The sequence below is a fragment of the Haliaeetus albicilla genome, chromosome 19 (assembly GCF_947461875.1).
Source record: "Haliaeetus albicilla chromosome 19, bHalAlb1.1, whole genome shotgun sequence".
Lineage (NCBI taxonomy): Eukaryota > Metazoa > Chordata > Aves > Accipitriformes > Accipitridae > Haliaeetus > Haliaeetus albicilla.
Genome location: NC_091501.1, coordinates 19,110,985 through 19,136,745, shown reverse-complemented (window position 1 = coordinate 19,136,745; position 25,761 = coordinate 19,110,985). Strand labels below are relative to the sequence as shown.

At 41.7% G+C, this 25,761-nt stretch overlaps 1 protein-coding gene and 1 long non-coding RNA gene across 3 annotated transcripts; one reads left to right on the top strand and one right to left on the bottom strand.

Annotated features, from left to right (window-relative positions):
- Positions 1-8,441: 8,441 nt before the first annotated feature.
- On the bottom strand, positions 8,442-25,312 carry LOC104319180 (sulfotransferase 6B1). Of its 2 annotated transcripts, XM_069806639.1 has the most exons (8): positions 24,277-25,312; positions 21,805-21,898; positions 16,305-16,470; positions 15,316-15,500; positions 14,218-14,344; positions 11,659-11,753; positions 10,446-10,632; positions 8,442-8,579 (listed from the first exon to the last, which is right to left on the bottom strand). In XM_069806639.1, exons 3-8 carry the CDS (start codon positions 16,447-16,449, stop codon positions 8,461-8,463), a joined length of 858 nt encoding a protein of 285 aa, XP_069662740.1. In that variant the 5' UTR covers positions 16,450-16,470; positions 21,805-21,898; positions 24,277-25,312; the 3' UTR covers positions 8,442-8,460. The 2 variants fall into 2 exon arrangements, with proteins under 2 accessions (XP_069662740.1, XP_009919121.2); XM_009920819.2 differs by lacking the exons at positions 21,805-21,898; positions 24,277-25,312 and having other exon boundaries at positions 16,305-16,566.
- LOC138689960 (uncharacterized) lies at positions 10,626-17,449 on the top strand. The gene is made up of 3 exons (XR_011328724.1): positions 10,626-13,213; positions 14,900-14,955; positions 17,357-17,449. It is a non-coding gene; the product is annotated as an uncharacterized lncRNA (long non-coding RNA).
- Positions 25,313-25,761: the final 449 nt, after the last annotated feature.

The window sequence follows — 25,761 nt, the reverse complement described above, 5'->3', positions numbered from 1 at the left end:
GTATCCTGGCACTGTGACTGCTTTTCATTAGAGGTGTGTCGTTCACTCAGACTAGATTTCAGTGGTCATTTTTGTTATAGTGGACTAATTTTGGAATAATCTCTTTTGGTCATGTGAGCACTTGCTTTTTACTTTAAATTGCCTTGTACGTTCCAAAAAAGATCTTGGATAATGTGGACTGCTTTAACATAATTTTGTGAAACTGAAAAAAGTAAACTGTGTAACAGTTTGTAATAAGCTATTATGAAAAAATAGCTGGTTACCTGAAATTTGAAATAAACAGTTTTCTTTTTAGTCTTTTGAGTAGAGAATGGTTATGGAGTGATTTATGATGAATTTGTGTGCTGTAAATCATACACTTCCAAGTTCATGTGCCACACAAATGGATTATACCTGATGAAGGCAGACAGATTTAATGCCCAAATTAATCACATGCGCACACAGTCAGTTACTCCAAATCTTCATCTTAATCTGGTCTTGGAAGCAAATCTTGAGTGTTTTGTGTGTGTGGTTATACCCTCTTAAATAAACTTTTTCACTTGCCTGTGTTCCATGTTTTCAAATAGCTGGTTTCACAGTGCTGTGCTTTGTGCCCTTGTTTGTGAAAAGGTAGTATTCATATCTCTGTTTTCTGAGCTGTCAAAGCCAGCCCAGTATTTCTGTGGAAGGATACTCTTGTAAATTGAGCAGAACTTGTTGAGAATTACTTGGCAGGATAGGATGTTCTCAGAGAGAATTCCCGTTTTGGTTAGGCCTTGAGTTCTCTACTGGTTTTGGCTGTTTGGTGGCTCTTGCCAGGAGAGTTGAGGAGAGGGGAGTAGAATAGACTTAACACATTGTCTTTACATTTGCTAACTTTGGCACAGGGGTAGGGGTTAGCCCTTTACCTACTTCTGGCTCCATTAATTCATTTTTATCTGATCTTTGTCCTATTCAGTGTATCTTTCTCTCCAGTTCTGTGCTATTTCCTGTAAGGTGATCCAACGTGTTCTGACCTTAGTTCATTTCAAATCAATATGAATCATATAAAACTTGGCCTTTTGAGATCGGAGAGATTTTATAATACTTGGTGATTTCAAGTTCTTAATACTTTTAAACCTTGAGCACACATTAGTTAACTAGCTTTTCCAGAGCCCATGTGGGAAGCGGTTTTTTCTAAATCACATTTTCTACTAGTATATCTTGTTTCCAGAAATAACTCCAAATAAGTTTAGTTATACCCATCTGGACTAACTATCCTAAATGTCAGCATTATAAGAGCAGTAATAAGGTATGTCCAGTGGAAGAAAAATGCTCTATTATGCATGAACCTGTTGCATAAATGAGTTAGAAAAATTTGTCACTAATACCCCTGTCTGAAAAATCCTCAGATGGTAGGTTTGCTTCTCTCTCTTGTTCATGTGCAGAATTGTCTATCCCCACTTCTGATCCTATATATGTTTATATATATGGCTCTGGTTTAATAGAGCTTTCCCACTGCTAGAGATACTGGAGGAAAGAGAAACATTTGGGAGCGGTCCCATTCTATAGTTGTCTCCCACACCTCTGTAGCATTACAGACCACTTCCCCTAAAAGGGTTGCCATTATTTTCTTTTCGCAGATGGAAGGATTTTTTAATTTTTTATAAAAAAGGTGTAAAAGGGTATAAGCATTGAGCAATGTGGAGGCAATGATAACAAATTATTCAGGTTAGTAAGAGCAGGGTGATGAAACTGGGTAGATATACATAATAAGATGAGCTTAATAGAAAAACAATCCTAATGTCATATATAAAAAATACCCATTTCTACTGAGCAGTTATAATCCAGAAAAATTATCTATTGGTTTGAAGTGTGTGCTAGCAGCTAAAAAGGCAAACTGAATTTTAGGCATTATTAGGAAAAGTGTATGGAACAAAAAGGATAAAAGTAATTATTCCGCTGTATAAATCAGTGATTTGCATGTATCTTGAATACTGCATGTTTTGTTTCTTACATGTTAAAAAGATTGTAGCACTCAAAAGGTTGTGCGAGGATAAAATGGATGATGAAAGGAAGGAATCAGGTTTGGCATGAGCGATAGCCAAGTAAGAATTCTTCATTTTGCAAGAAGGATGACTGAAGGGAGTTGTGTTAGATACCTGTAAAACTGAGAGGGACAGGGAGCTAGGGGAAGACCACTGAAGAAGCTAGCAGTGACCAAAAGCAGATGCCTGAGGAATATAAATTTGCCATGTTCTATTTGGTAGTGCTTTCCAGTTTTCCTGTGGCCTCAAAACATTTGCAGCTCGTGGATTTCCAACGCTGGACATGGCTTGCAGACATTTAAAAACCTCAGCACACTTAAAACAGCCTTTGGCCATGTGTTCCACGAATCTGAGACCTGATATGGTTCCTCTGGTTCTGAACCTTCGTTTCTTCCTCCTATTTTTTGTATGGGAAACACCCAAGTTGATTTTTATCCTTATTTCACAAAATACATCAGTGGTTCATTCTAAAATGTCAATGTATAGCTCTGACACGGTGAGGAGCAGGACATGACATTACTATTACTGATAGGAATTAATCATTTAATCTTAAGAACTCATTGAAAATAGGGCAAAAGTACACACAGAACTGTGTAAGAGTATGATGATATCAGCTGAATCAGCATCCATCTGTCAGATTCTAATGGTAAATTGCTTGGGAAGTTCTTGGACAAAATGTAATTAAGGTTGGGAGAATATTCAGGAAAATATGTGCTTGTCCTGTTTGTTCACATACTCTTGCAGACAAGTTTCTGGGCTAAATTGACATATATCTGAGCTAACATGGCCACTCTTGTGTTAAATATGGAGGTAGTCTCTCCAGGGATGTAACTTTTAACTAAGCCTGTAGTTGCATGACGTTTTATTGCCTGTACAGTCCATGTGAAAGTGTGACTATTTTTATTCTCCCACCTTTTTTTCCTGGTTACATCTTGGCCACAGCAACAGACTCAAGTTGGAAGGGGATGCATCACCAGTCACTGATCCTTCTGATCAGGGATGCCCAACTGAAGTGTACGATTGGTTAGGTGAAGCCTGGTCTAAAAAGCTTGAGAATTGGAGGAAGTAATCTGATCTAGACAAATACAGAACACCCCCATTGATTTGACTTAATGAACTTAAAGTTCAAAATGTTTATCATCATCTGCCTTTGGATTCATTCAATTCTGTGAATGCTGCCATCTCTTAAAGGAGCTGGAGCTACATTTGCACCAGAATGGAGTATGAAAGGGTTTTATGGGCAGTAGTTCTGATGACTCGCAAACAAGCCCTAGTCCTGACTCACCACATCAGTATATCAACATCCTTGTGTCTTTGTGCGCTCTCACTGTAAAAAAACTGTGGGCTGTCTGCAAGCCATGCTGCTTTTTACTACTTGCTCTAGTATGCTTCATACACTGCCAGGTTTTTACTATCATGTCATTGAGCACCTTGCAGCTCGTAGGAGCAAAGCTCACGAAGTTTCTTATTTGTTTGTTTAAAGAAAGCACACATTTGACTTACAATGAAAGCCAAGAGATTTCAGGGGTTTTCAGGGTAAAGTTGCAGGCAGTGCATGGCATTGTAGAGGACAGCGAGCTAACTGGATCTGTGCCTTGCAGTGCCTCTGTACTGATGCCCCTGCCAAGAAGCAGGGGAACTCAAGTCTGGGCTGCTTCAATTAAGCTGCTGTCATTTCATTGGTGTCTGAGCTTGGACAGCACAGAGATGTACAAGCTAGCTTTATATTGCATTTCATTCACCTGCCAATGAAGTCCTGCTGTACCTTATTTTTTTTTTTAATTGGAATGTAGGTAAATCCTTAATTTAGCCAGTAGGCAATGCTGTAGACTGATTAATTCCTCATGCCTCTTAAGTAGCTAGGCAACTAACTGCAGTTTGAGCAGCACAGCGATACCTACCTGGCTGTTGGATTAGGTCTAAGTAGTTTACCAAGGTCACAAATGACAGAGAACAACAAACCACAGTTGTCCTTTGTCTTAGTGAAAAGCCTTGCAGGCAGAAGAGGAAAATCTGCTTTTATTACTCCCAAGCATCAATATTTGCTTACACATGAATGCCATCATCTGTCCCATCATCCTGTCTCTACTGTGGCTGCTAGTAGATTCTGAGTGGTGCAGATTGATCATTCCCAGGTGCATCCTTGCAGACACTGGCAGTCAGAAATGAAGGACTTCATAAGCAGGCTGTGCATCAGGACCGTCCCTCGCTACCCAGAGACAAACCTGCTCCCCTCAAACCTGTGTCTGATTCCCTTCAGAGTCTGCTTCTGCTTTTGAGCCCCGCAGCAGCCTGCGAAAATGAATGCCTAATTGTTGTGCAGAGCTTTGCAGTTAGAACACTGCAGTCAATAGATGTCAGTGAAGAATAAACATTTCTGTTCCTTTCAGAGGCAGCGCTGCTTCCCATTTTACTGGCAGAAAGCCTGGATGGCTGCAGAGCCCATGCTGGAGTGGACATGTCTCTGCTGCTATGGGGTTCCAGTTGTTTCCAAGATGGCTATTTCTCCATTTAGCGTTGGCCTGCAGGACCAGTTTGGAAAGAGGCCGAAAGGAGGCACGGCAATGTAATTTGTGACTTCACGCTTTTCTGTCACCGCATTTTCCACTCGAGCAGCTGTTGGGTGCTCCCGCTCGCTCCCTGTTGGGGCCGTGAGATGCCACCGCTCCTCTCACCGCTCCTCTCTGCTTGGCCAAGGAGAAGCCTCTTCTGCGGGAGCCTGGGAAAGGCAATCTCTCACCATGCACACCCACCGTCTTTCACTGTCCTTTCCTACAGATTATCCTCTGTGATATGCAGGATGGGTAAACAGATTTGGGAAAAGGGGAGGACTGTCTCCTATCAAAGTTAATAGAGAAGTTGCTGCAGAATTGTCTCTTGTGGTTGCTGGTCCCTTGAAAGAAGGTGGATTGTGGTCACCTGTGAGGCTGGAACTGGTGAAAGAGTGATATGGCCGCTCAGTCCTTTTCCCCCTTTCTGAGCATGGTCTTTCAGCAATCGCCTTCACCCCCACACTGAGCCTTTTCTGTCAGGCTTGATTCCTCCTGTCCCATCCCCACTGGGTCTTTGCAGCAGGAGTGCCCTTGCCTCTTTGTCAGCGGTCTGTGACTCTCTTTCCTGTCTCATTGGCTGGTCATGAAGCGAGCCCCATGGAAATTCCTTCTGGTCCTCCACATTTACTTTTCCAGCTGCCAGATGGTTACACGTAAACCCCTGTCTCGATCCCCTGAGCATCTCTGCTCTACTTAGACCCAGTGCAGAAACCCACCAACTGATCTCCTTAGTCTTCTCTATTTTCCTATGACTTCTGGCTTCAAAGATTACCAGAACTGGCTCAGATTCCTTCCCCTGCCTGCTCTTCCCCCCTCACTTCCCCAGACTCACTTGCATCTTCTACAGGGCGTTCCTGAAGCTATTCAGAGAGATTTTTTTTCAAGTCATTGTTTCCTCCAATAAACTGCTTTAAGCATCAAACTCAATGGTATCAGAACTAATGTGACTTAAAGTCAGGTTGCCAGGATGTTCACCTCAGCACCTGTTCTTCTCTGAGAGCTACTTTAGAGGATAGTTGCGTGATGTTTTCAGGGAAAAGGTCCTTGAAGCAAGGCCTGGAATTTATGTGTTCCTGCCACAAGATTTCTGGCCTCCCAAATGCTCTTTTCCATCTCACCCAAAGGCCAGGTAAGCCTGGGTAGCGAGCAAAGCAGGCTAACTTCAACAAGAACAGCTAGAAGCCTCACACCTCAGCATTGATGGCATAAATGTTTAATGCTGTCCTCTAATTAAATCAATCTTGAGAAGAGCCCTTACTCAGGAAGGTAGAATATATTACCCAAATAGGAAAGCAGTATTGTAACCATTTACATGTAATAGAGGTTGCACGGGGCGTTGTTTCTTCAAACCTGGCATTGCTGTGTTCTACTTACATTTTGGACCAGTATTTTTGTGTTTTGTAGGGCTGAAATTTCTCTCTCGAAAAAATGGAGAGGAGAAGAGACATTTTTACAACATCTTACTATGGAAGTTTTGAAAATTTTTTAATATCTCGATGACCTGCCAAAATGACTTGTGGAGCCAGATTGACAATTCTTTGAAAAATTCAGTTTGAATCCCTCTGCTACAGTCATAGAAGGGGAGGGAGAGTAGCAGCGCAGTGGGGAGAGCAAGAACAAAGAGGGTGGAAGAAAAGGTAGGCGTAGCAGCTGCTGGGAGACCCTGGTTGCTAGTAGCTGCCATCACTTATCCCCATCCTTTAGGAACAGTGCCCAGCCTAGCTTTCTGGACCTCTGACATAGGCAAGTTTTGCTATGCTGTCTGCGGCTGCACTGGGCTCTGACAGTGCCTAGGCTCGACCTGCTACCCTGTAGTTTTACTAACAGAAGCTGCTTGCTTTTTCAGGCTCTTACTTACTGCCAGCCAGTTGCTGCACTCTACCTCAGGTGTGGCTGCATTGTGTAAAGCTGGAGTAAAGCTGTATTTAAAGCACTTGGAGATTAAAAATGCTGTGTAAGTGCAAAGTGTTACTGAGAGGAACTTTATTTTAAAAGTCCATTTAACTCTGCAGTGCAGTGCTAGAGGTCAGACAGCTGACAAAACACTCACTACCTCATATTCTGATGCTATCCCTTCAGCCAGTTCAGGACTGTGTGCTTTAACCCCCTCGTTGATCCACATGACATGTCCTCACCCTGCCCCTTCACACACAGTTTCATATTCTGAATATACATATAAATGCTGCTTATAGCAGTCTTCTTAATGCAGTTAAACTCGCTTGCAAACTTCATTTGCCCAGGGACCCTTTGGCTTTTTTCCATACTCAGAGGGCTAGAAAAAATAAGTCTTTAAGTAAAATGTTCAAGCATCTTCATTAACTGATCCCTTGCTGTTTATTAATAGTGGAAGAATGACACCTGAAAGGAGGGCAACAGTGTTTCATGGCATTTTAGAGGGAGAAAGAATGATTTTAGTGTCAGAAGAGCAAAGCAACGCAAACTTCTGGTTTCCAAATAGGTCATTTGCATAAAACAGTGCTCAGGGCAGCCTCTCCCTTAAATTGCGTTGAATTGGTAAATGGCAAGGACCTGCAGTCAAACAGGCTTTTCTCTTGCTAATCTCTTCAGTGTGTAACTCCTGCATCATCTGTGCAGATGCAAAATCCGTAGGTATTGATGTCAGCTTGCACAAGCAAGGTATGAAATGAAAGGGTTGTGTGGCAAGTGTGAAGTACGTGACTAGAGAGAGCATTAGTGTTCACTGTAAGTAAGGCCATACCTCAGCTTTTGAGAACCAACACACCCAGGAGGTGAGCTTGCCTTACAGATCTGTACCTTCAGAGCACACAGGAGTCAAAGCAGAGTAATCATGCTTGTCTGCATGAGTTTCTTTGCGATCAGCTTTTCCTATGTTTTTTCTGCCTGCTGATGCCTTGGAATTGTATGGTTGGGGAGAGCTAGTTTGGGGAGAAGAGTCCTGAAAGGCAGCCTGCGAAGCAGTTTGAAGATGAGGACAAAAAACACATCATGGAATAAACCTTCACTAGGTTCCTAGAACAGTCCCTAGGATGTGAACACAGACAGCTGATTCTTGGAAAATCTGTCTTATCAGGGCAGGGTAAATAAATAAGTCGTGTTCAGAGTAAACTGTCTCTGAGTAGTGGTTTGTTTGCCACAGTGGAACTGTTGAATTCTATTGCACAAGGTCTGTGAAGTAAAATGGTTCTCATCAAAACACTGGAAACAAGCATTTTGCAGGAAGAAAGTCAAACAGAAAAAAAAATGTTTACAGTCCCCAACTTACGGTGCAGAAATTTCCATGGATTTATATCAGTTTCATGTAAAACACAAACACTATGCAGCACCTAACCCAGAAATAAGTTACATCAAAGAACTACTTATTGTAAAAAAAAAAACAACAACATTTTATAGACAAGCTTCACCCCAGATCTTCAAATGTACAGCTGCAGTTTTCAACTTCAGTATCAATAACAAAATCCGATGAGATAGGCACTTTCCAAATCATGGTACATCAGGGAGGGAGCGAGTCTGGGGTCAAATCTTTGGTCATTTTCTTATGATGTGTTTTTAGGCTTTTTATATATTCAGATTCTTATGGGTTTGTGTTTTGTTTTTTTCTTAACATCTTAGGTAAAATTCCTAAATCAGATCTAAGAAGTCCATTTGTATCCCTCTAGAGCAAAAAATAAATAAATTATAAAGTAGATTTGGTTGTAGAAAAATGGGTCTGACACCTGACTCTGTAAAACCATACACATCTGCCCACTGAAAACTGAGTTCAGCTCTGGCATTGTGTCAGAATTTTCCCGTCCTCAAAATCTCATGTTTACAATCCTTTCTATTGGGAAGATTGTAAACTGAATGGGAGCCCCCATTCAGAATTTCCCACCAATTGCTCTATTTGTGTTTATTGATAACTGGATATTGTTCTTCACATGGACTCAAAATTCATAGGTGAGACTTTTTGCCATTTTGCTGAGTTTCATTTTCTCATTAAATATCTCCTCAAACCTTCGATTCTGTTTTGGAGTGAAATGGTTCTTCCAATCACCAACAGTGCCTAGGAGAGCAGGAGCAGAAAAAGAACAGTGAGGCTAGCAATATATAGTGCAGAAAATGATTTAAAGGGAGTCCAGTTTTGTTAATGTTGCAGTTGGCACAACTTATTAATATATTATTAGCCATAGTCTCTGTGGTAGGTCATGATCGTGAGTAACCGTTTTATTGGTCTGGTGAGACTCTGATGGAAGCAGCTGGATCACCATCCATAAAGGGCGTTAAACCCTCAGCCTCAGACTTGGTTAGTGCCAACAACGCTAAGTGGTACATGAACAGCAGCAGGTTTCCTAGATGGAATTAAAGCTCTCGGTCATTTCGTCAGAGAGGCATCTTGCCACACCTTAGATGTATGCAGCTAAAGGTCTCCGCCTGGGCTCTTTCACAGTCAATAGAGGGAAATGATTATTTCCTGGCTGAAATTCATCTCATCCTAGTCAACATCTAAAACACATCAAATGAATGGTGCCTCAAAATCAGGTATATCTCTCTGTTGACTAAAGAAGTCTCCTAAAAAAGGAGCCCAGAGTGACCTGATGGATGAATCCCACCCTCACACCCGCTCCTAATCTCTAGGGGTTTCTACAGATGACATGTCCTCCTACTTAAGTGGGCAGGTAACTACTTCTAGGTGACCATGCACACTCATGTTCAGTAAAGCGTTTCAACTGTTACCCAGTTGGAGCAAACAGGAAATTGTTTTTTAAATTGACATATTTTAATGAGACAATGCTTACAGTTTCCCCTCATATGCATCCTCTAAAGACCCTGCATCCCAGAACTGCTGACTAAAACAGCATTCCAGACAACAAGGACAAGAAAAGAGAGCCTGAAGAATAACATCTACCTATAAATCTTCCCTAAACTGGCTGAAGCTAGCTAAGACTCTAGGATTTGCATAGGAACTACTTGGAAGTCAAACTGTTGGGATTTTTCAAATTTTTCAACATAGCTTTGTCAAAGTTCACTGACTTAGAAAAATGTATCTGAGTTTTTTGGTTGGTTGGTTTTTACTGTCAGATGGTATTTTGGCATTTGCTTCAGCTCACTGGTAAAAACATTCTGAATTAGCAAAATATACCATTTCCCTATTTATTAATTGAAACAACTCTGAGTTTTAAACTGTCAATTATTGTTCAAAAATTAACTAAGTAAAAATAATCAAAATACATCTAAACATGGTGGTTTTGATTTACTTATTATCCAAATCTGAGGAAGCTTCTGAAATGTCAGGAGCAAGAAAACAGCTCCTGCAGGTATTTTAAAGTCACATTTGAGCTAAGCACTGTTGAAGATTTTACCATGGATTCCAGTTTGGCCAAGGTTTGAAGGCTACCTATAAGGCCATCAGGTGAATGAGTCATCCATTCTTTCATTGTTGTCATGGTCAGCATATTCCTCTTCCAGGAACATTTCAATAAGATAAGAGGTGGTACGGGGGATAAAGGCTACGAGCAGTCTCCTTCAGAAGGAATGTGTCTCGCTCTTTCTCATTCTGGTAAACTAAGTGACCTTCGCAGGTGATATCAAGGGGACATGTTGTAAAAGACTAAGGTGGTCAACTTTTAGATAAAAAAGGACAGATAAAGAGTAATGCTTCATGAACCTTTCCTTTTAGCTCAGAAGCTCCCACGGAGCAATATTAGTCAGACTGTTGCTCAGACTCCTCTGTGCTTCTCTAGTATAAGCATGCATTTGCAACCAGAGAACTTAGAAAGTGATTTTTAAGATGGTTTCAAATTGAAGGTGCCTGTCACTGCTTCCCAGGGCTGACCCAAAGCATCACTACAGCCTGGGAAAGACCTGGACTGTGGCCTCTGGCTGGATTCCCGCTCCTTCTGCTGTGTTAAGCCCGGCCCAGGGAACTTACCTTTTCGGAAAATCAGCCTCCTGTTGGATGTCAGTGCACAAACGGTGTGACTGGGATCGCTGTTTTCCTTCTCTATGTTGCTTTTCATCTCTGAGAAAGAGGACTTCTTGCAGATGTCTTGGATATCATTGTCACTGACGTTTAAACCCAGGAACAGACTAATTTCCTTTACGATCTTAGGGAGATCCTGAGGTACAAGAAAAATGAAGCTTTTGTATTTCTGAGCTGATTATCAGACTTCTAGTTGATAGGAAAATGTTCCTTTTTATTACCTCTCAAGTTTATCACACATTTATTTGCTTTCAAACAAAGCTAGACATGTCATTAGACTGTGTAGATGACAGGTACAGTAAACCTGATTCCCCTCTTACCCATACTCACAGAAATGAGTAAATGCCAAGTATGTGATATCAAATACAGCTACGCTGCCAGTTTTACTCCTAGTTCAGGCAGTGTTCTCCTGTCTCAGAATTATTTCACTGGGAATAGAGAAATACTCAAAGCTCGGCTTCTGTGTAAGTAGCTTATTTCACTGGAGGTGCTATATCTAGAGATCCAACAAGTGACTCAGGATCCAAAATGGCTTTTTTATATTCCTCGTAGTGGACTCTACCCCCCTCCCCCAAATGAACAAAACTATTTTAATGGAAACACTAGAAAGTGTTTTCTATTCACCCCAAAATTCATTCTCTGAAAGCTGAAGTATTGGTATTTGAGTTTTCTGCATAGTAACTTCATTTCATAAAAACTTTTTTCCTACCCCCCTAGCCTCTAATTTTCTTCTTTATTGGGAGCACAAGTCCCACAGACCATGAGTAGTTGTGTTGTCTTATGTCCCTTTTTGAAAATTTCACCTGAAATGTCAGGCATAGCAGGTTAACATGGCCCTCAACAGATGTCCTTGGTTGATCCTTCCATAGGACCAATAATGAGGAACTTAAAATTCTTTCTGTAGCCTGGGGAAAATCATGTAATATGTGTCCCAATCCTGCATCTATGAAATGCAGCTCTCACAGGATTTGATATTTATATAACTTGTGCAGTCAGAATCAGCTCACTAATGTAAAGTTCTATGCAAATATAAACTATGCCCAAAGACATACATTCACATTTTCCTTCTTTCTCCTTTTTCATTATAATTTGCTCTTTGATATTTTAATGATGTTAATTTACAAGTAATGCATTCTGAAATAAAAGCAGAGAGTATATTTACCTTCTTCATGTCTTCATAGAACAAAAACAGGATGTTTTTGTCATTTGCATGTTCTTCCCAACTTAGGAAATGATCAAACCAGGATCCGCAGACAACTGAAGAGAAAGCCCATGCAAAAGAGATTGATATAAACTTTATTCATAAATAACTCTGATGTTAGGTACCTCATACATTTAGGGGAATGATCCCTTGGTAACATGTACCCTGTATTCCTCTAAACCAGATTCAATTCTTTTTGTGAAGTGACTCAAACTTACAATCCAAAGAGGTTACCATTCTTTTTGGAATTTGTTTTTGTATCAGAGATGAAGATACTGCTCTGAGATATGATTCTGTAGTGGAAACAGCCTCCAAATCTAAGGAAAGGCCAGTAATGAAGGTAAACGTACTGGCCTAACAAAGTCTGAGTATCTCAGCAAATGTCTGCACGTCTGTGGTCACAGCTAGAAATACGATCACTTCACAAGGAAACGAAATAAGGAGTCTGTTAAATGGAGCACACCATTAGCTCTGTTTTGTCCCAGCAGAGGGAAATCTGTATTATTTTTAAAAGTCAAAGAAGAGTTATGTAAAGAAGTTATGTACATACATCATTCAGCCAACAACATAGATAACGTGGTTTTATAGTTGACTCATAGTACTTGTTTTGTCTGAATGCACCTTTTGGTGAACCATGGGAGGAGAGAGAAATTTCAGCTTTCCTTTAAAAACAAAATTCTGACCTTTCTGGTTGAAAGACAAGATGGACTGCATTGAAAGCTGAGTTGAAAGACTCCTGTAGGGTGATGAGAAGAGGCTTGGATAGAGCAATCACAGCAAGCATTCTCCAGAACTGTGACTTTGCTTTATAACTGCTACCAGAAAAGTATAATACTGTAATGGGCATCATTTTGGTTGCAAACCTTGAGAAGTAATTAAGTATTTTGCTGAATGCTTCAGTCTGTAGCCGTCTCCTGCACACAAAGCACTGTTTAACTTGCAAGGCATGCGTGCTCCACAGTGTTCAATTAAATCCTGCTCTCCTGGTCAGCCACACTGGGGATGTGGCCAAAGATAACATAGAATAGCCCTGTTGGCTTCAGGGGTACAGCATACAGCCTCGGAGACTCCAGGGGCAGCATCACAGTGGTCTCTGTGTGTCCTCACCCTTGTTCTGAACTGAGTTTAACTCTGCAAGAGTACTACAGGATCTGAATCAAGCATCATAACCTTCATATGTTTCTATTGGGAGCAAAAATGACAAACTCTCTCTCTCAGTATCACCTCTTACATAAATTTCTGTTGTAACCAACGTAGTTATCTTTTTATGCCATGCATAAGCACACAGATAATAGAAGGTGGCCTCTAATTTGCAGATAAATGGGAGATGCTTTTAAAATTTAATATAACCCTCTCTTCTTTTTTTCACTATCGTATGCTCGGAGTTGCTACTAAACAAGCCAAGATCCTGCACATCCCTGAAGCACGTGCCTTAGGGCTGCTCTGAACTAGGAACACGAGATCTGAGCCAAAGCCCACACAAGCCAGTAGTCGAATTGACTTCTGGGGCTTTGATGTAAGCCCTTGATGAATGCAATGGCACTTTTCTTCCCAAGTTTTCAGGCTGATCTATCATTGTTGCTGTTATCATCACCATGGTTATATAGCAGAAACACGTGTTCCGAAAGGAGTAATAAAACACTGAAAATGGGAGTGGATAGCTGGAACGCGGTCCTGTTGTCAGCTTCCATGCCACCACTGCTAGTCATAGAAATCTCACTCTCGTCCTTGGTCCTTGGACCCCACTACTAAGACGACACATCGGGCAGATGGTGTGCAGGAGGGCTTTATGGCAGTCATCTAGACTCCCTTGGAAGGGCCACCCACGGCTGTCTTCAGGACGGGAGAAGGCACTGCACCCGCGAGCACAGCTCTCGGCGCAGCCTGGGGATGGTCCCCCCGTGCGCCCCATTGCCTGTGCTTCAGCCAGGTATTGCCGGCTGAGCACCTTCGAACAGAGCGCTTGCCCTACCGGCCCGCTGGCCGAGGACAGGAGCTGGCTGCGGCGAGCCCGGCTGCCCTTACATCTGCTCGGGAGGAGCTGTATCCGCATACCTCCTCTATCGCAGTGCAAACATGAATTCTTGGTGGGAAGCAGTCTGTTACTGTGGTTCACAGGGCAAGGTTGGAAATGTTTTAGCACAGGCAAATCCGCGTCAGAATCAACAAATTGTCAGGGGTTTCGGAATGTTCGTCGGAAAAACTGAAATCCGTAACTTGTCTGTGAGAATATGTTTTTTAACAGAGATGTCAAAGAACAGCAAAACCCCGCAAAGAGCGGCTGTGTTGAAATAACGCAGCCGCTTATCGAAATGTCTCCTTGCAGGGATGAAGATAGCATCCTATTATTTGCTCTTGTTTAGTTCGGCATTAGAATTTATCCTGAAAGAAAACCCCAACTAAAGCCTCATGAATAAGTAGTTCAAAAAGGAGTTTTCACACAGTTCACATTTCTTAACTCTTTCTGTGCATAATAAGCTAATGTAAACTGCGAGGAGAAAACATAACATTTATCCTTACCGTCTCCTTTTAAGAACAAGTCAAAGAAAGCAGTCCAGGTGTCTACAGTGGGAAGGTTTGGGTTATCTCTGTAGTAATGATACATGGAAACTGCAGTATCTTTTGGATTTCTGCTGATGTAGATCATCTGTAAATGAAGATGATATGGTTACTAATGATAATATCCTTCCTTTATTTTAGAGGAACTCTGCGTATAAGTGTAGCATTTTCACAGGCAGTTTGCAGCATCAAAATGCTTTCCTTTAGGAGGTGACCATGCCATTAAGGTAGAAATATATTTGTCCCTGGTTAGGCAGGAGTCAGTAGTGGTTAGTAAACAATTCCATGTGGACAGAGGTGTGTTTCCTGCAGCTGGGTAATGTTTATGTTTTATGAAAGAGGCTGTGTTCATTTTAACTCGTGAGTCAGTGTACTATCTCATAAATCTAACACACAAAACCATTTACTAATATTCACAGGACAGCTGCAAAACATAAATTTTGGCCTTTTGTTCAAATTAGCCTTGCCCCAAAAGTCTGGATCTGAGTAATCCTGAAATTTTGAACTTCTAACCTAAAATCTGATGGCCAAAGCTGATTTTTTAAAGACCTCCCACATTAGCATGTGAGGAACCCAAAACTGTGGTCTGAATCCGCCTCCCACATTTCAATCCTTATCTGTTTCCCCAATATCTCCTTCACAGGGTCTTCACAAAGCTTCAGTAGGAAAGGCAGAGTATCTCCACTCCCAGAACAGCCTGTAAGGACCCAAGATAACTATTTTCTAAGCAAATGCTCCAGCCACTAGGACGTGGGGCCATGAGAACAACCCCAATCCCTGATAATATATTTCTGATTGAAAGAAGCTGATGTTGTATTTTGTGTGGTGCCTGGTATACAGATCACCCCGTGGGAGCAGTGGGGCAGGAGCAGATCCCAGTCTCTAGCCCAAGTCTCTGCTCATGCTGCCTCAGACTGCTGGTCAGCTGCATCGCCAAAATTCATAGCAAACCACTTCTGGAAACTGTAAATCATTTGAAAATTATTAAGGAACAACAAGTCAAGATAGATACCTAATAGACACAACATATCTTACTGCTTTTATACCTTTTGGCCTTACCTTGCATTTTTTTTTCTTAAAATTTAGAGGTAACATGTTGTAGTCTAAGTGCGTTGGGATGATTCTCTTTGATGAGAGTTTATTCAGTTCCTCCAGTTTGGATATGTCTCCAAATTCAATGGGTGATGTTAGTGTAACTTGAGTATTGTAAAGCTTTGCTGTAACTCCTGCAAGCCAGTGAGTGCCTGCAGAAAAGTAATTTCAAGGAACAAAAAAAAAGAAAAAAGGAAGATTTGTTACTGAGAAAATACGTGGAACATGCATTTTGCATATTGAAACGGCTTGCTAGTGCACGAGTGATACTTCTAATCGCCCAGACTCAAGAAACTCTACATAACTGAATAATCTTGTTGGCTCCAAATGTACAAATACTGGGAAAAGTAGGGCTGTAGCTGAAGTACAAAGTAACTCTCTGAGAAGTGTTAATATTGGTACCAAAACAATCTCATGAGACAAACTGCTTGTCAGCTGAGAGGTTATATTATTTTTATCATTAATTTGAGAATAACCTGGGGTTTTTTTTCCTTATACTAACTTGAGTCTGTATATTTGGGAAGTACTGCTTGAGCTTCTTCTTTGGTGTGTACTTCTGTGTGTGAGTCAGGTGGGGGGAGAGGGAATAAGAAATGAATAAATCCACAGCCAAGAGCCATACAAATAACTTAATACAACTCTTGACTTGCTCATGATTGAATGTAGAAAGTCCTCAGGAAAATCCTTCAAGCACAGATTTTGCTTACAAGAAATAAATATTTATTTGCTTTCCAATATGAAAATACCTGAGATTATTTTCAATTAAAGAATCAAAATTTAGATAACGACTCATAATTTTTTTGTAATTTGAACACTTACTGACAGAATAATATATTCATATACTAAAACATCTTTCCTTGTTTCTGGTACAAAGACATTTCCCAAGCAGTTAAAGTGGAAAACATGAAACAAACAATTGACACTTCTTAAAATTAACATCTAAAAGTTGAACTTACCAGATTTGGGATAGGAAACCAAAAGGACATCATCTTCTCTAGCATCAAAAGTATCCAAGGATTTTAAAAGTTCTGGAGAAGACCTGATGGTAAAGGGAATCCCCTTAAACATGTGAATGAGTTCTGCCTCACTGGGGCTGGACATGTTTGCTTAAGTCTTGGATTCCTGCAAATCAGATAACAGTGAAATGACAAGAGGATTTAAGAGTCACTTCTAAGTCAGATGGTTTGAAGTGACAAATTGAGACCAAGCAATACAAACTTCATGCTTATATACTTTGTTACACGCCATGGAGTCCTATCAGATATTGATTTTTCCAGGTAGTTGATAAAGGCAACTGAAATGTTAGAGGTAACTTGATAAATAACTGAAATGCAGAGTCATGAAAAAATGCATGTCATTTGTCATTTATTAGCTCTCCAGATAAAGTAATAAGGAGATAGTCAAAATGTATTAATTGTGGAAAATCATTTTTCAATGAAAGCTTGAAAGCTCCACTTTTGTTTACAGTGACCTTAAGAAATGTGAAAGCATCAGATTAAAATAAATAGCTCAGGTTTGAATCAAAACATTTTGGAATGCTTAATATTTTCAATTTTCCTTTCAACGGCCACAAATTAATTTATTCATTTTTACATTCTTTTCCTCAAACATCCAGTGGCTTCACTATTCCTATCGAAAACCTCCTACAATATATTCAGCTGAGGCCCTTCGATATCTTCAACTCAACTTGAGAACCTGCATGCAAATCTTGTTTTAAAATAAAGCAGTCCTTCAGGAATTTCCCAAGTTTACCAAGGTCCCTATTCTTGTTTTATTGTTTCTGATAACTTAGGTTTGGTCATGGGAGCTGACTACCAAATGTACCTTCCATGACCGATGGTAAGAAGTTAATGATTAGAGATGCCTTTCCAAGAAACACCTGAGCAGTCAAGATTACTCACAAGGAGTAAGGACAGTTACCAGCTTCTGTACTTCTTCCTTCTAATTCAATCTCCAGAAAAGCCAGCATAATAAGATTGATTTTTTTCTCCCTTTCTTTTCTTTGCAGTATTGCCAGCCTGCCTGTCAAAGAAAAGTGAAGTCAGCAAGCCCAGATCTTCTCACCTGTGTTCCCTATAAAGTTGCCCTGAAACAGCTACTGCAAAATCTCTGCCCTGTGTCTGCAAATGTCTGCAAAATCTGCCCTGTGCCGTCAGTAAATTGCAAATTCCAGTTACGCAGGGCCAGGTGGGGGTGAAAATAGTGGAAAATATGCTCTGGAGAGATGTCTCCTATCACTAGGAATGAGAGGAGGCAGGGGAGTCTTTCCAGGAGGTAATCAAGTGAGTCAGTACAAGGGTACCAGAAACACAAGGATGCTGATGCTCAGGTGGGAGTTGGGGGATGTCTCAGTGCTCAGGAGCTCAACATTTTTCTCTTGCTCTCAACCTGAAGACCTAAGCCATCGCTTCTTATTTTAGGGCCTAAATCCTTAAAAATTTATCCTTTGTCAACAGATTTCACTTTGGTTACTTCAGGTATACAAAGTATGTTCGGAGGCATAATGATTGCCATTTCTCTGTTATTCTGAACAACTCTATTAGTCTGAATACAGAGGTCTTGTAAGTTTTATTTTGCTGTCATCATTCCAGCCATATGCATTTAGTGCAAGCTAATAAAACTATTACCTTGAACTAGCAAAAAAGTCTTGTTGTAAAATGTGTTGCGTATTTACTATGCCTTTACTCTTTCATTTCTTCCTCCACTCCTATTACATTTTGAGTCAGCACATTTGCCTAATCTAATCACTTGGACCTTAATTAATCATTCACAGATGAAATGGCCAAGGTGTAAAAGAGGAGAAATACAGTAGCAAAGAAAATTCCAATCCTCTTAACTCATCTCAATTGCTTTTTATACTAGCTTCTGTTTTCAGCATGCATAATGTTAATTCAGGGGAATGAAACTGAAATTGGTCCTCCTCGAATGCTGCCCGTACTTGAAAATTAGGACCCCCTGCAAGGGTATGGTATCCTGAATTGCAATAACTTAAGGAAAAAGAGAATATTCAGCACCTTGCAGGAGAAAAAACCCTTCTTATAAAGTTATTAGAAAAACTACACTAACTACATTAGCATTAAAAAGTACATTATTATAGCTACATTATACAAAGAGAGCATGAATTTAAAGAATGCCATGCCAAATCCTCCATCCAACTTTAATTTTTTCCTTTACCGGTATTACAACACAGAGTGTAGACTACAGCTGATGCATTTGGAACCAGATGAACTCCGGCATGGCAAGCTAATACTGAAGGATTCCTGTATCTATTGCCTAGATGGCTGCCACAGGCTCTGAGGAGCTTCTCCCAACAGCAGGTTGTCCTTGTCCTGGTCTCTGGCCCTGATATCGGTGCAGATGGAGTGCACACTTTACCAGCAGGTTTCACAGATCCTTGCTATCAGGAAAGCAATGTTAAAATCGGAGTTTGGGGTCTCTCTCTGGTTTGAGGAAAATGCAGCTTGGTAGCTGGACACTGCGCTCCTGGGCTGCTTCAGTCTAGCTCCTTCTGCCTCGGTATCCAACTTACCTTCTCCCTTCTTTATCCTTGTCTGAGTGAGTGACTTCTTTCTGTTACTTTAAATGACTCAACAAATTTGACAGTTTTGTACCTGCCCTGACACCTTCACTTCAGGGTCACCATTCTCTTCTCTGCTTGATAAAAGACAGTACCATGTACATCTCCTTCAACTGAAGGTTTCTCAACTGAGGCCAATCACAATACTGTTCCCCTCCAAACACATCTCAGGCAGCACGTACTAAAAGAAACATGACATTGTGGAAAATATGCAGATGAAGTCGTATGTTTTGGTTACCTGAGTCAGAATTTGGATGTTCATCCACAGGGTTCTGAATGTTTTTAGCTAGCACTATCAAGCATCAGTTTTCTCATTTTTTGAAATGCCCTAAAGCCGTGAAATATTTCAATCTTGTCATACTGACTAATGAATGGAGAGGTAAAACTGACACTGCTGGTCATAAGGTTTTGTTGGTCTAATTCTCCACCAGATACATTGGTCACCTGAAATTAGTAGCACTAATGTCCATAAAGATTGTCCCTGTGCAGCTATGTAAAATTTGTACACAGGCTCTGCAATAGTGATGAAGGAGTGACATCTTCCAAGACTATTTCAGTGCAGAATACCAAACACAGCTGCTGTTACAAAGCGTGCAAGACTGATCTCCTATACAGAGTTTCAGCCAGGAAATCCACTGTTACAGGTAAGCCGTGTAGTCCCTTCCACTTCTCCAACTTCTCTCCACAGCAATCCACGGAGTCATTTCTGTAGGGATCACTCCATCCAACCTTCACTTTCCTGTATTGCAGGATGACATCCCAACTTATTTTAATGTTACAGCTGAAGTGTCTCTTTTAAGTTCATGGTCAGTGACTATTTAATAGAGACACCCTGCAAAATGTTAAATACAGCATGAGTGCTCAGACTGATTGGGAAATTAGGGCACCTCGGTGCCTAGATGTCAACAGTTTAGGAACCTAACCCTGGACTTCTGTGTGGTTCCAAAAAACCCTCCGTTGCAGGGTTGATGCAGGGCTGTCCACAATACATCAAGACTCAAGTGAACTGTAGTAACTGTCCCTTGGTGCAATGTGAGCTGGTCCCATCTGTCAGGTGGTGTGACTTAGCCAAAACCGCTTCATTGAGATGGGTGTTGCATCGCTTTACACTTCCAAGAGCAGTCCTCTACTTGGTAGGCTTTCTTGCAGTGCCTGGAATCTTGCAGAGAAGCCTCCCTTCATTGTCCCATAGTTCAACACTAATCAAGTACTGTGACTTAACAACACTGATTTCAGAAATCTCTGATTTCATAGGTATTGCTATCTGTAGCAGCTCTCCCTGCATTTACGTATACTGTGGAGGATGTCAACCATATGTGCAGAGTCATGCTGCATTTATGGCATGTCAGATTATAAATTTCCTTGACCTTCTTTTATCCTTCTCACAGCAAGTCATTGCCTGAGGATATTTTGTGCCAGATCCACAACTGATACAGCTGATCATAACAGTCCCATTGCTGCCAGCAGAGCTGTGCCCTTTGGGGACCTGGCAGGCAAATGCCACGGCTGTGAGGTTACCACTACCTCCCAGCTCCTGCCCTGCAATGGCACATGATGGCACCTTCAAGGCGTGAACACGTATGTAACAAAGACATGGGCAGGGGGGGGAAAAGAAAAGCAAATGAGGATTTGAACCTTCACTGGAGTAAAAAAGATGCTGCTGCGTACGAGCAGGAGGGCTCAGCCAGGTGAGCGCTCTCCCTGGCAAGTGCTCGTCTGTCAGGGTGGGATGGCCTGGGGATGTTCCCAGGTCCCCAGGGTGAGAGGAGAGGTCTTGGAGGCCTGGTTTATTTTCTGCTTATCTTCATTGTCATATCTAATGTGGAGGCTTACTGGGATAGGATTAAATGACAGAAAGTACTGAGTCGCTCTGTTACTGCTAGTGCACCAAAGCACTTCAAGTGATGACAGTGACTTCACGAGTGACTTGAAATGGTTCCACCTTGTTTTGATTTGTTAGCATAACTATTTAGAAATTGTCCAATATTTTGAAGCACACATACCATAGCAGGTTATAGTATTCTATAGGGAGCCAGATAAATTCCAGCAAAAAAGCCTTTTGAGATGTATGTCCTTCAGAGATCTACACCCTGTGGAGCACCACTCTACACAGAAAAATCAGAGCGAGCAAGTCTGATGGCAAATGCTATCCTGTCAGTTCACACACTGCCTTTAAATCCAGCAGCTGGGGAAACCAGCAATTCGGCTAACCAACCACAACCACCCCTGGGAAGGCTTGTGCACCACAACCAGTGGAAGTGTACCAAGGGGAAGAGGAGCACTTGTGTCCATACACACAGACAGTACCCAGCATGCAGGCTCTGGCACTCTGTGCCAGATCTCCAGTGGGTCCAACCCAAATGAGCGGGGTGATCCTGGGGTAAGAGACAATGCAGTTTGCATTTGAGGGAACTGTCTGGAAACCTTGGGCTCGTGCAAATACCAGAGGGGAGCCAACCCAGGCCACCAGGGAGTGGAGACCTCCAGTTCCCCGAGCTGCACGCAGAGCTTGCCGAGAGCCCCACGCAGGACAGCTGATAGCCCCAGAGCACCATGGCTCATTTGCCCATGTCCTTGTGACAGCCAAGGGCCAGCTAAGGTGTTGCAGCATAAGTCTGGCGTCCAGGAGCATGCACTTCTGCTCATGCACTATCCCTCCAGCCAGGCTACTACGACAACTCTACAAGCACCTCTCTTCACCCAGGAGGAAATAAAGCAGCGATCAACCAGTGCAACCTCGGCATTACCTCTCCCTGACCTAAGGAGGCCGACCCACAGGCTCTAGGTCTGCACCCTATCAATTAGGTGGTACCATTGAGGACATCGACATGGAGACCTGATAGTGGCTCGGCGTCAGGACCTTTATCAGCAGTACAGACCTCATGTTGCAGCGTGGCTCCTATCTGCAGTGGAAAGGTCAGAGGAAATGTCTTGTTCTTAAGAAGGGGCACCTCCACAGCAGCCAAGAGGAGTCTGTGATAAACACAAACGTGGCATGTGGGGTTATCTTTTGACATTCTATGATTCTGTGACATGGCAGAGGGGTGGGGTTGCTTCCTCGTGCCCAAGAGAGATTTGGTTGCCAGCACCCACCACCCCGACTTACAATCATGTTCCTCAGTCCCACCCAGACCTGCAGACTCCCCCCCATAGCAGCAGGCTGAGCCCCACAGCCCCCCATCAGGATGGCCCCCTCTACCTCTGCCTTGTTCTGCTGCACTGCCTTGGTCCTAGCTTGTTTTAAGATCCTAGCTTATCTTAAGGTCCCTTCTTTTGGGGTCCCTTAAGGTGTCTCAGTCAGAAGTTATTAGACATGAGCTGTAAAATGTTACAGGAGAATCAGAAGGTGGTAGAGAGGAAACACAGCACCATGAAGAAAGTTATCTCCTTCCCAGCCAGAGCCAGTACAGCCCTATCGTCCCCAGAACTGTTAATCACTCCTGGACAGACAAATTAATTCCAAAGTCCAAGTGGAAGTTACTTGGCTGCTGTTTATAACAGCTTTCTGTCATTTCTAATAGCAACAGGAATCAAAACACAGGCCAGATCCAGACTGGAAAAGTGAAGTGTGTTTAATACTGATTCTCTGCTTTTGTGTCCTGCAGTGGCTGTGTAATATTCTACAAACTTTTATATTTCTTCTCTGTTCTTATAAGGTTTTTAGTATGTTCATGCGTTATATGAACTATTAAGCATAGATGTTTTATACAGGAAAAATTTTTTACTTTTGTCTGTAAGTAGAGAATTCCCACTGCACGCTTGTCCTCTCTGGCAGAGTCAGGACATGGTTCAGAACAAGGGAAGAACAAATCAGTCATTGTCTGCCACGCAGTGTTTCAGTCTTAATATTGGATGGAGGGAACAGTCTCCTTGAGGTTTTATTTCTATCACAACACTTGCACAAAGCAGGGACAAAGTGGGGAATATCTGTGGATGTGGGCAGCAGAACACTGTGGGAAGTGGGCTGCTGATTGCCCAGGTCCAGGGGCTAAATCCCTGTCGCACTCAGATATTCCAAGTGTGATCAGGATCCTGCCGAGCTAATACAGTGCACAAACCGGGACTTGCAGCAGTCTGCCTGTGCTCCCGAGTGTGCACTCTCTATGCTAGGACTAACCAACGTTCATGAAACTGGAAAGCAAGCTGATTTTAGGCCCGTTTAGCTCCTCTCTGAGTTGACATGGTCATGGTTGTAATCCGCAGGTTTAACAGCCCTTGTTCTCGAACAGTTGTTCAAAATTGGGTAGGGACATTGGTTGAATCAAATCAGTTAACCACTTTCGTCCAGTTATTAGATTCTGCTTCCATTTATTAATCTATATTTATAGAATATATACATACATGTAAACACCAAAAGCAGTAGCCATTTTGCGCATTCAAGTTACTGCAACTTTTTCCCTCAAAAGAGAAGAAAAATCATTTATATTTTCACTTCTTATCTGCTTACAGGATACGGAGTCTCTTCCCTTTATGTTGGAAATCTACACACAGCCCTTCCTTAAGAGTCACACAGATCTGCTCTACGTGTCACCAAGACGATCCAAACAAGCTCTCAAAGGCATTGTGCTTGGGCTAGTACAGTCACATTGCTGAAGATACAGGGCTTGCAAAGAGACCTCTTTTCTATCCAGCTGATTTGTAATGTTGGTGGGGTGAACACAGATCTGTGCAAAACATATACAATGGACTGCTCTTGAATGTAATGCTGAAGACAAGCCTGGATGTGGTCTTTACTCAGATATGAATATGAATCAGAAGTGCACCCTTGCAGTGACAAACCGCATACTGGGCTGCATAAGAAAAAGCGTAGCCAGCAGGCTAAGGAAAATGATCGTTCCCCTCTGTGGAGCACTTCTGAGGCTACATCTGGAGTACCATGTCCAGTTTTGGATCCCCTGGTACAAGAGATGCATTGGCAAACTGGGGCAAGCCCAGCAGAGGACCGCCGAGCTGGCCGGGGCTGGAGCACACGATGTACAAAGAGAAACTGGGAAAGCTGGGTCTGTTCAGCCTGGAGGTCAAGGAGGGTCCTTAGTTCTGTCTGCAGCCACCTAGGGGGGTGCTTGGAGAGAAGGTGGGGCCAAACCCTTCTCAAGAGGTGCACAGCGACAGGATGTGTGGCAACAAACACAAGCTGGACAAGGGACATTCCAGTTACGTATTAGGAAAACATTTTCGCCAAGGGAGCGGTCAAACATTGGAACAGGTTTCCAAGAGAGGTTGTGAAATCTCCATCCTTGAAATGATTCAACACTAGAGTGGACAAGGCCCTCAGAAAACTGATCAAACTCGGCATTTTGGTTGCTCTGAGCAGGGGCAGAAATAGCTGCTCTCCTGAGTTTCCTTCCTACCTGGCTTGTTCTGTGGTTCTGTATTTCAGAATTGTGTTGTAGCACCACCGTTGGAACACAATCCCCATTTGCGTAAATCCAAAGCAGGTATTTTCATCTGATGAATGCTGTCTTGATATATATGGTGTTCTGTGGATAGCAAGATAATGTAAACGTAAAACTTCAGTAAAATAAATGGAGTTAAGATATTGATGTGATAACTGCAGTGCAAGATCATATCTTTCTGAGCTGGATCTTAAATGTGAAATTTCCACCTAAATAAGCAATGAAAGGACAGCCACCCCAAATCCAACTGGTGTTCCAACTAAGTCAGTTTTTGTTTTCACCAGCAACTGCTTTTTTCTTCAATTTATGAGAGTACCAGAAAACCCCAAAAATTGACTGATGAAGAGTGGAGGTGTCTTTCCCATCACCACTAATGAATGATCATTTTCAGCCCTAAAAATGTTGGGTAAGGCCTCCAAGTTCTTTTAGAATATGATTGAGGAATCATATTTTATATGTAACCACATCACAAAAACTATGATGTAACTTAGCTGAAATAGATATCCTTGTCTTACATGATTAAGAAGTCAGAATCCAATCCAGATTAACTAGGCTGAAAACCTTTTAAGACCGCTGAGCCAACATCCACATCCATTTTTAAATTCGTGGATCCACATTAAGACCTCCTAGATGTCATCCAAGTCCCTAGGCTTAATATTTCACATTGTCTGCGTCTCTGCTTTCAGAGTTATCTTGCCATAAGATATAGTAAAGCCTGTGATTAAGGTGTAATGTGGGGTGATCTATTAGTTCTTTTTTTTTTATTTTACTTGTTGACTCCCTAGGTTCCACACTGCGTCAGGGCTAGCCAGCTTCAGTAACCTCCATTGACAACAGCAGCATCTTTATTAACTGACTGAGTGCATAATTTCTTCAGATGCACTTTAATCAGCAAACTTTTTCAAAATTCTTTCATGCTGTCAGCTTAATAATAACTTCATGAGCTATTTTATTTTTCTCTGAAGAAAAGCAAATGCTTCTGAAGACCGACAGGTTAAATGCAAAATCGAGCAAATTAGTGCCAGCATTACAGATCTAGAATTCCAGCTGCTTTTCACAAAATTGCCATCAATTTCCTACATTTTCAGATTATTTCTTATACTTGTACCATCCTGTTATTATTATACAAAAAGAAGAAAAAGTAGCTGGCTGAGGGATAAAAAGAAAAGTTAATGGAAAAGAAAAAAGATTCAGTTTATTTCTGCACATTGGATTGCAGTCAAATTCCTAAAATGATCCTTAAAATAAAATAAAATACAGATAGCAAATATAAATATCAAAATACAGACTCATATTTCTTCAAGGTTTCAAGCGTATCCAGCATTTTGCCTGAAATCCACATACTTAATTAAAAAATGTTTCTTCCTTTCTTGCATGAATGTAACTCTAGGCTCTGTACCGTCTTTCATATTCAGAAAATAGGAAATAACATTGAGTTTA

Coding starts and splice junctions, on each gene's coding strand:
- LOC104319180 (XM_069806639.1), bottom strand. CDS start 16,449: ATGTCCAGCCCCAGTGAGGCAGAACTCATTCACATGTTTAAGGGGATT. Junction 15,501..16,304: donor GGTTTCCTATCCCAAATCTG/GTAAGTTCAACT, acceptor ACTTTTCTGCAG/GCACTCACTGGCTTGCAGGA. Junction 14,345..15,315: donor TTAAGAAAAAAAAATGCAAG/GTAAGGCCAAAA, acceptor CTTCATTTACAG/ATGATCTACATCAGCAGAAA.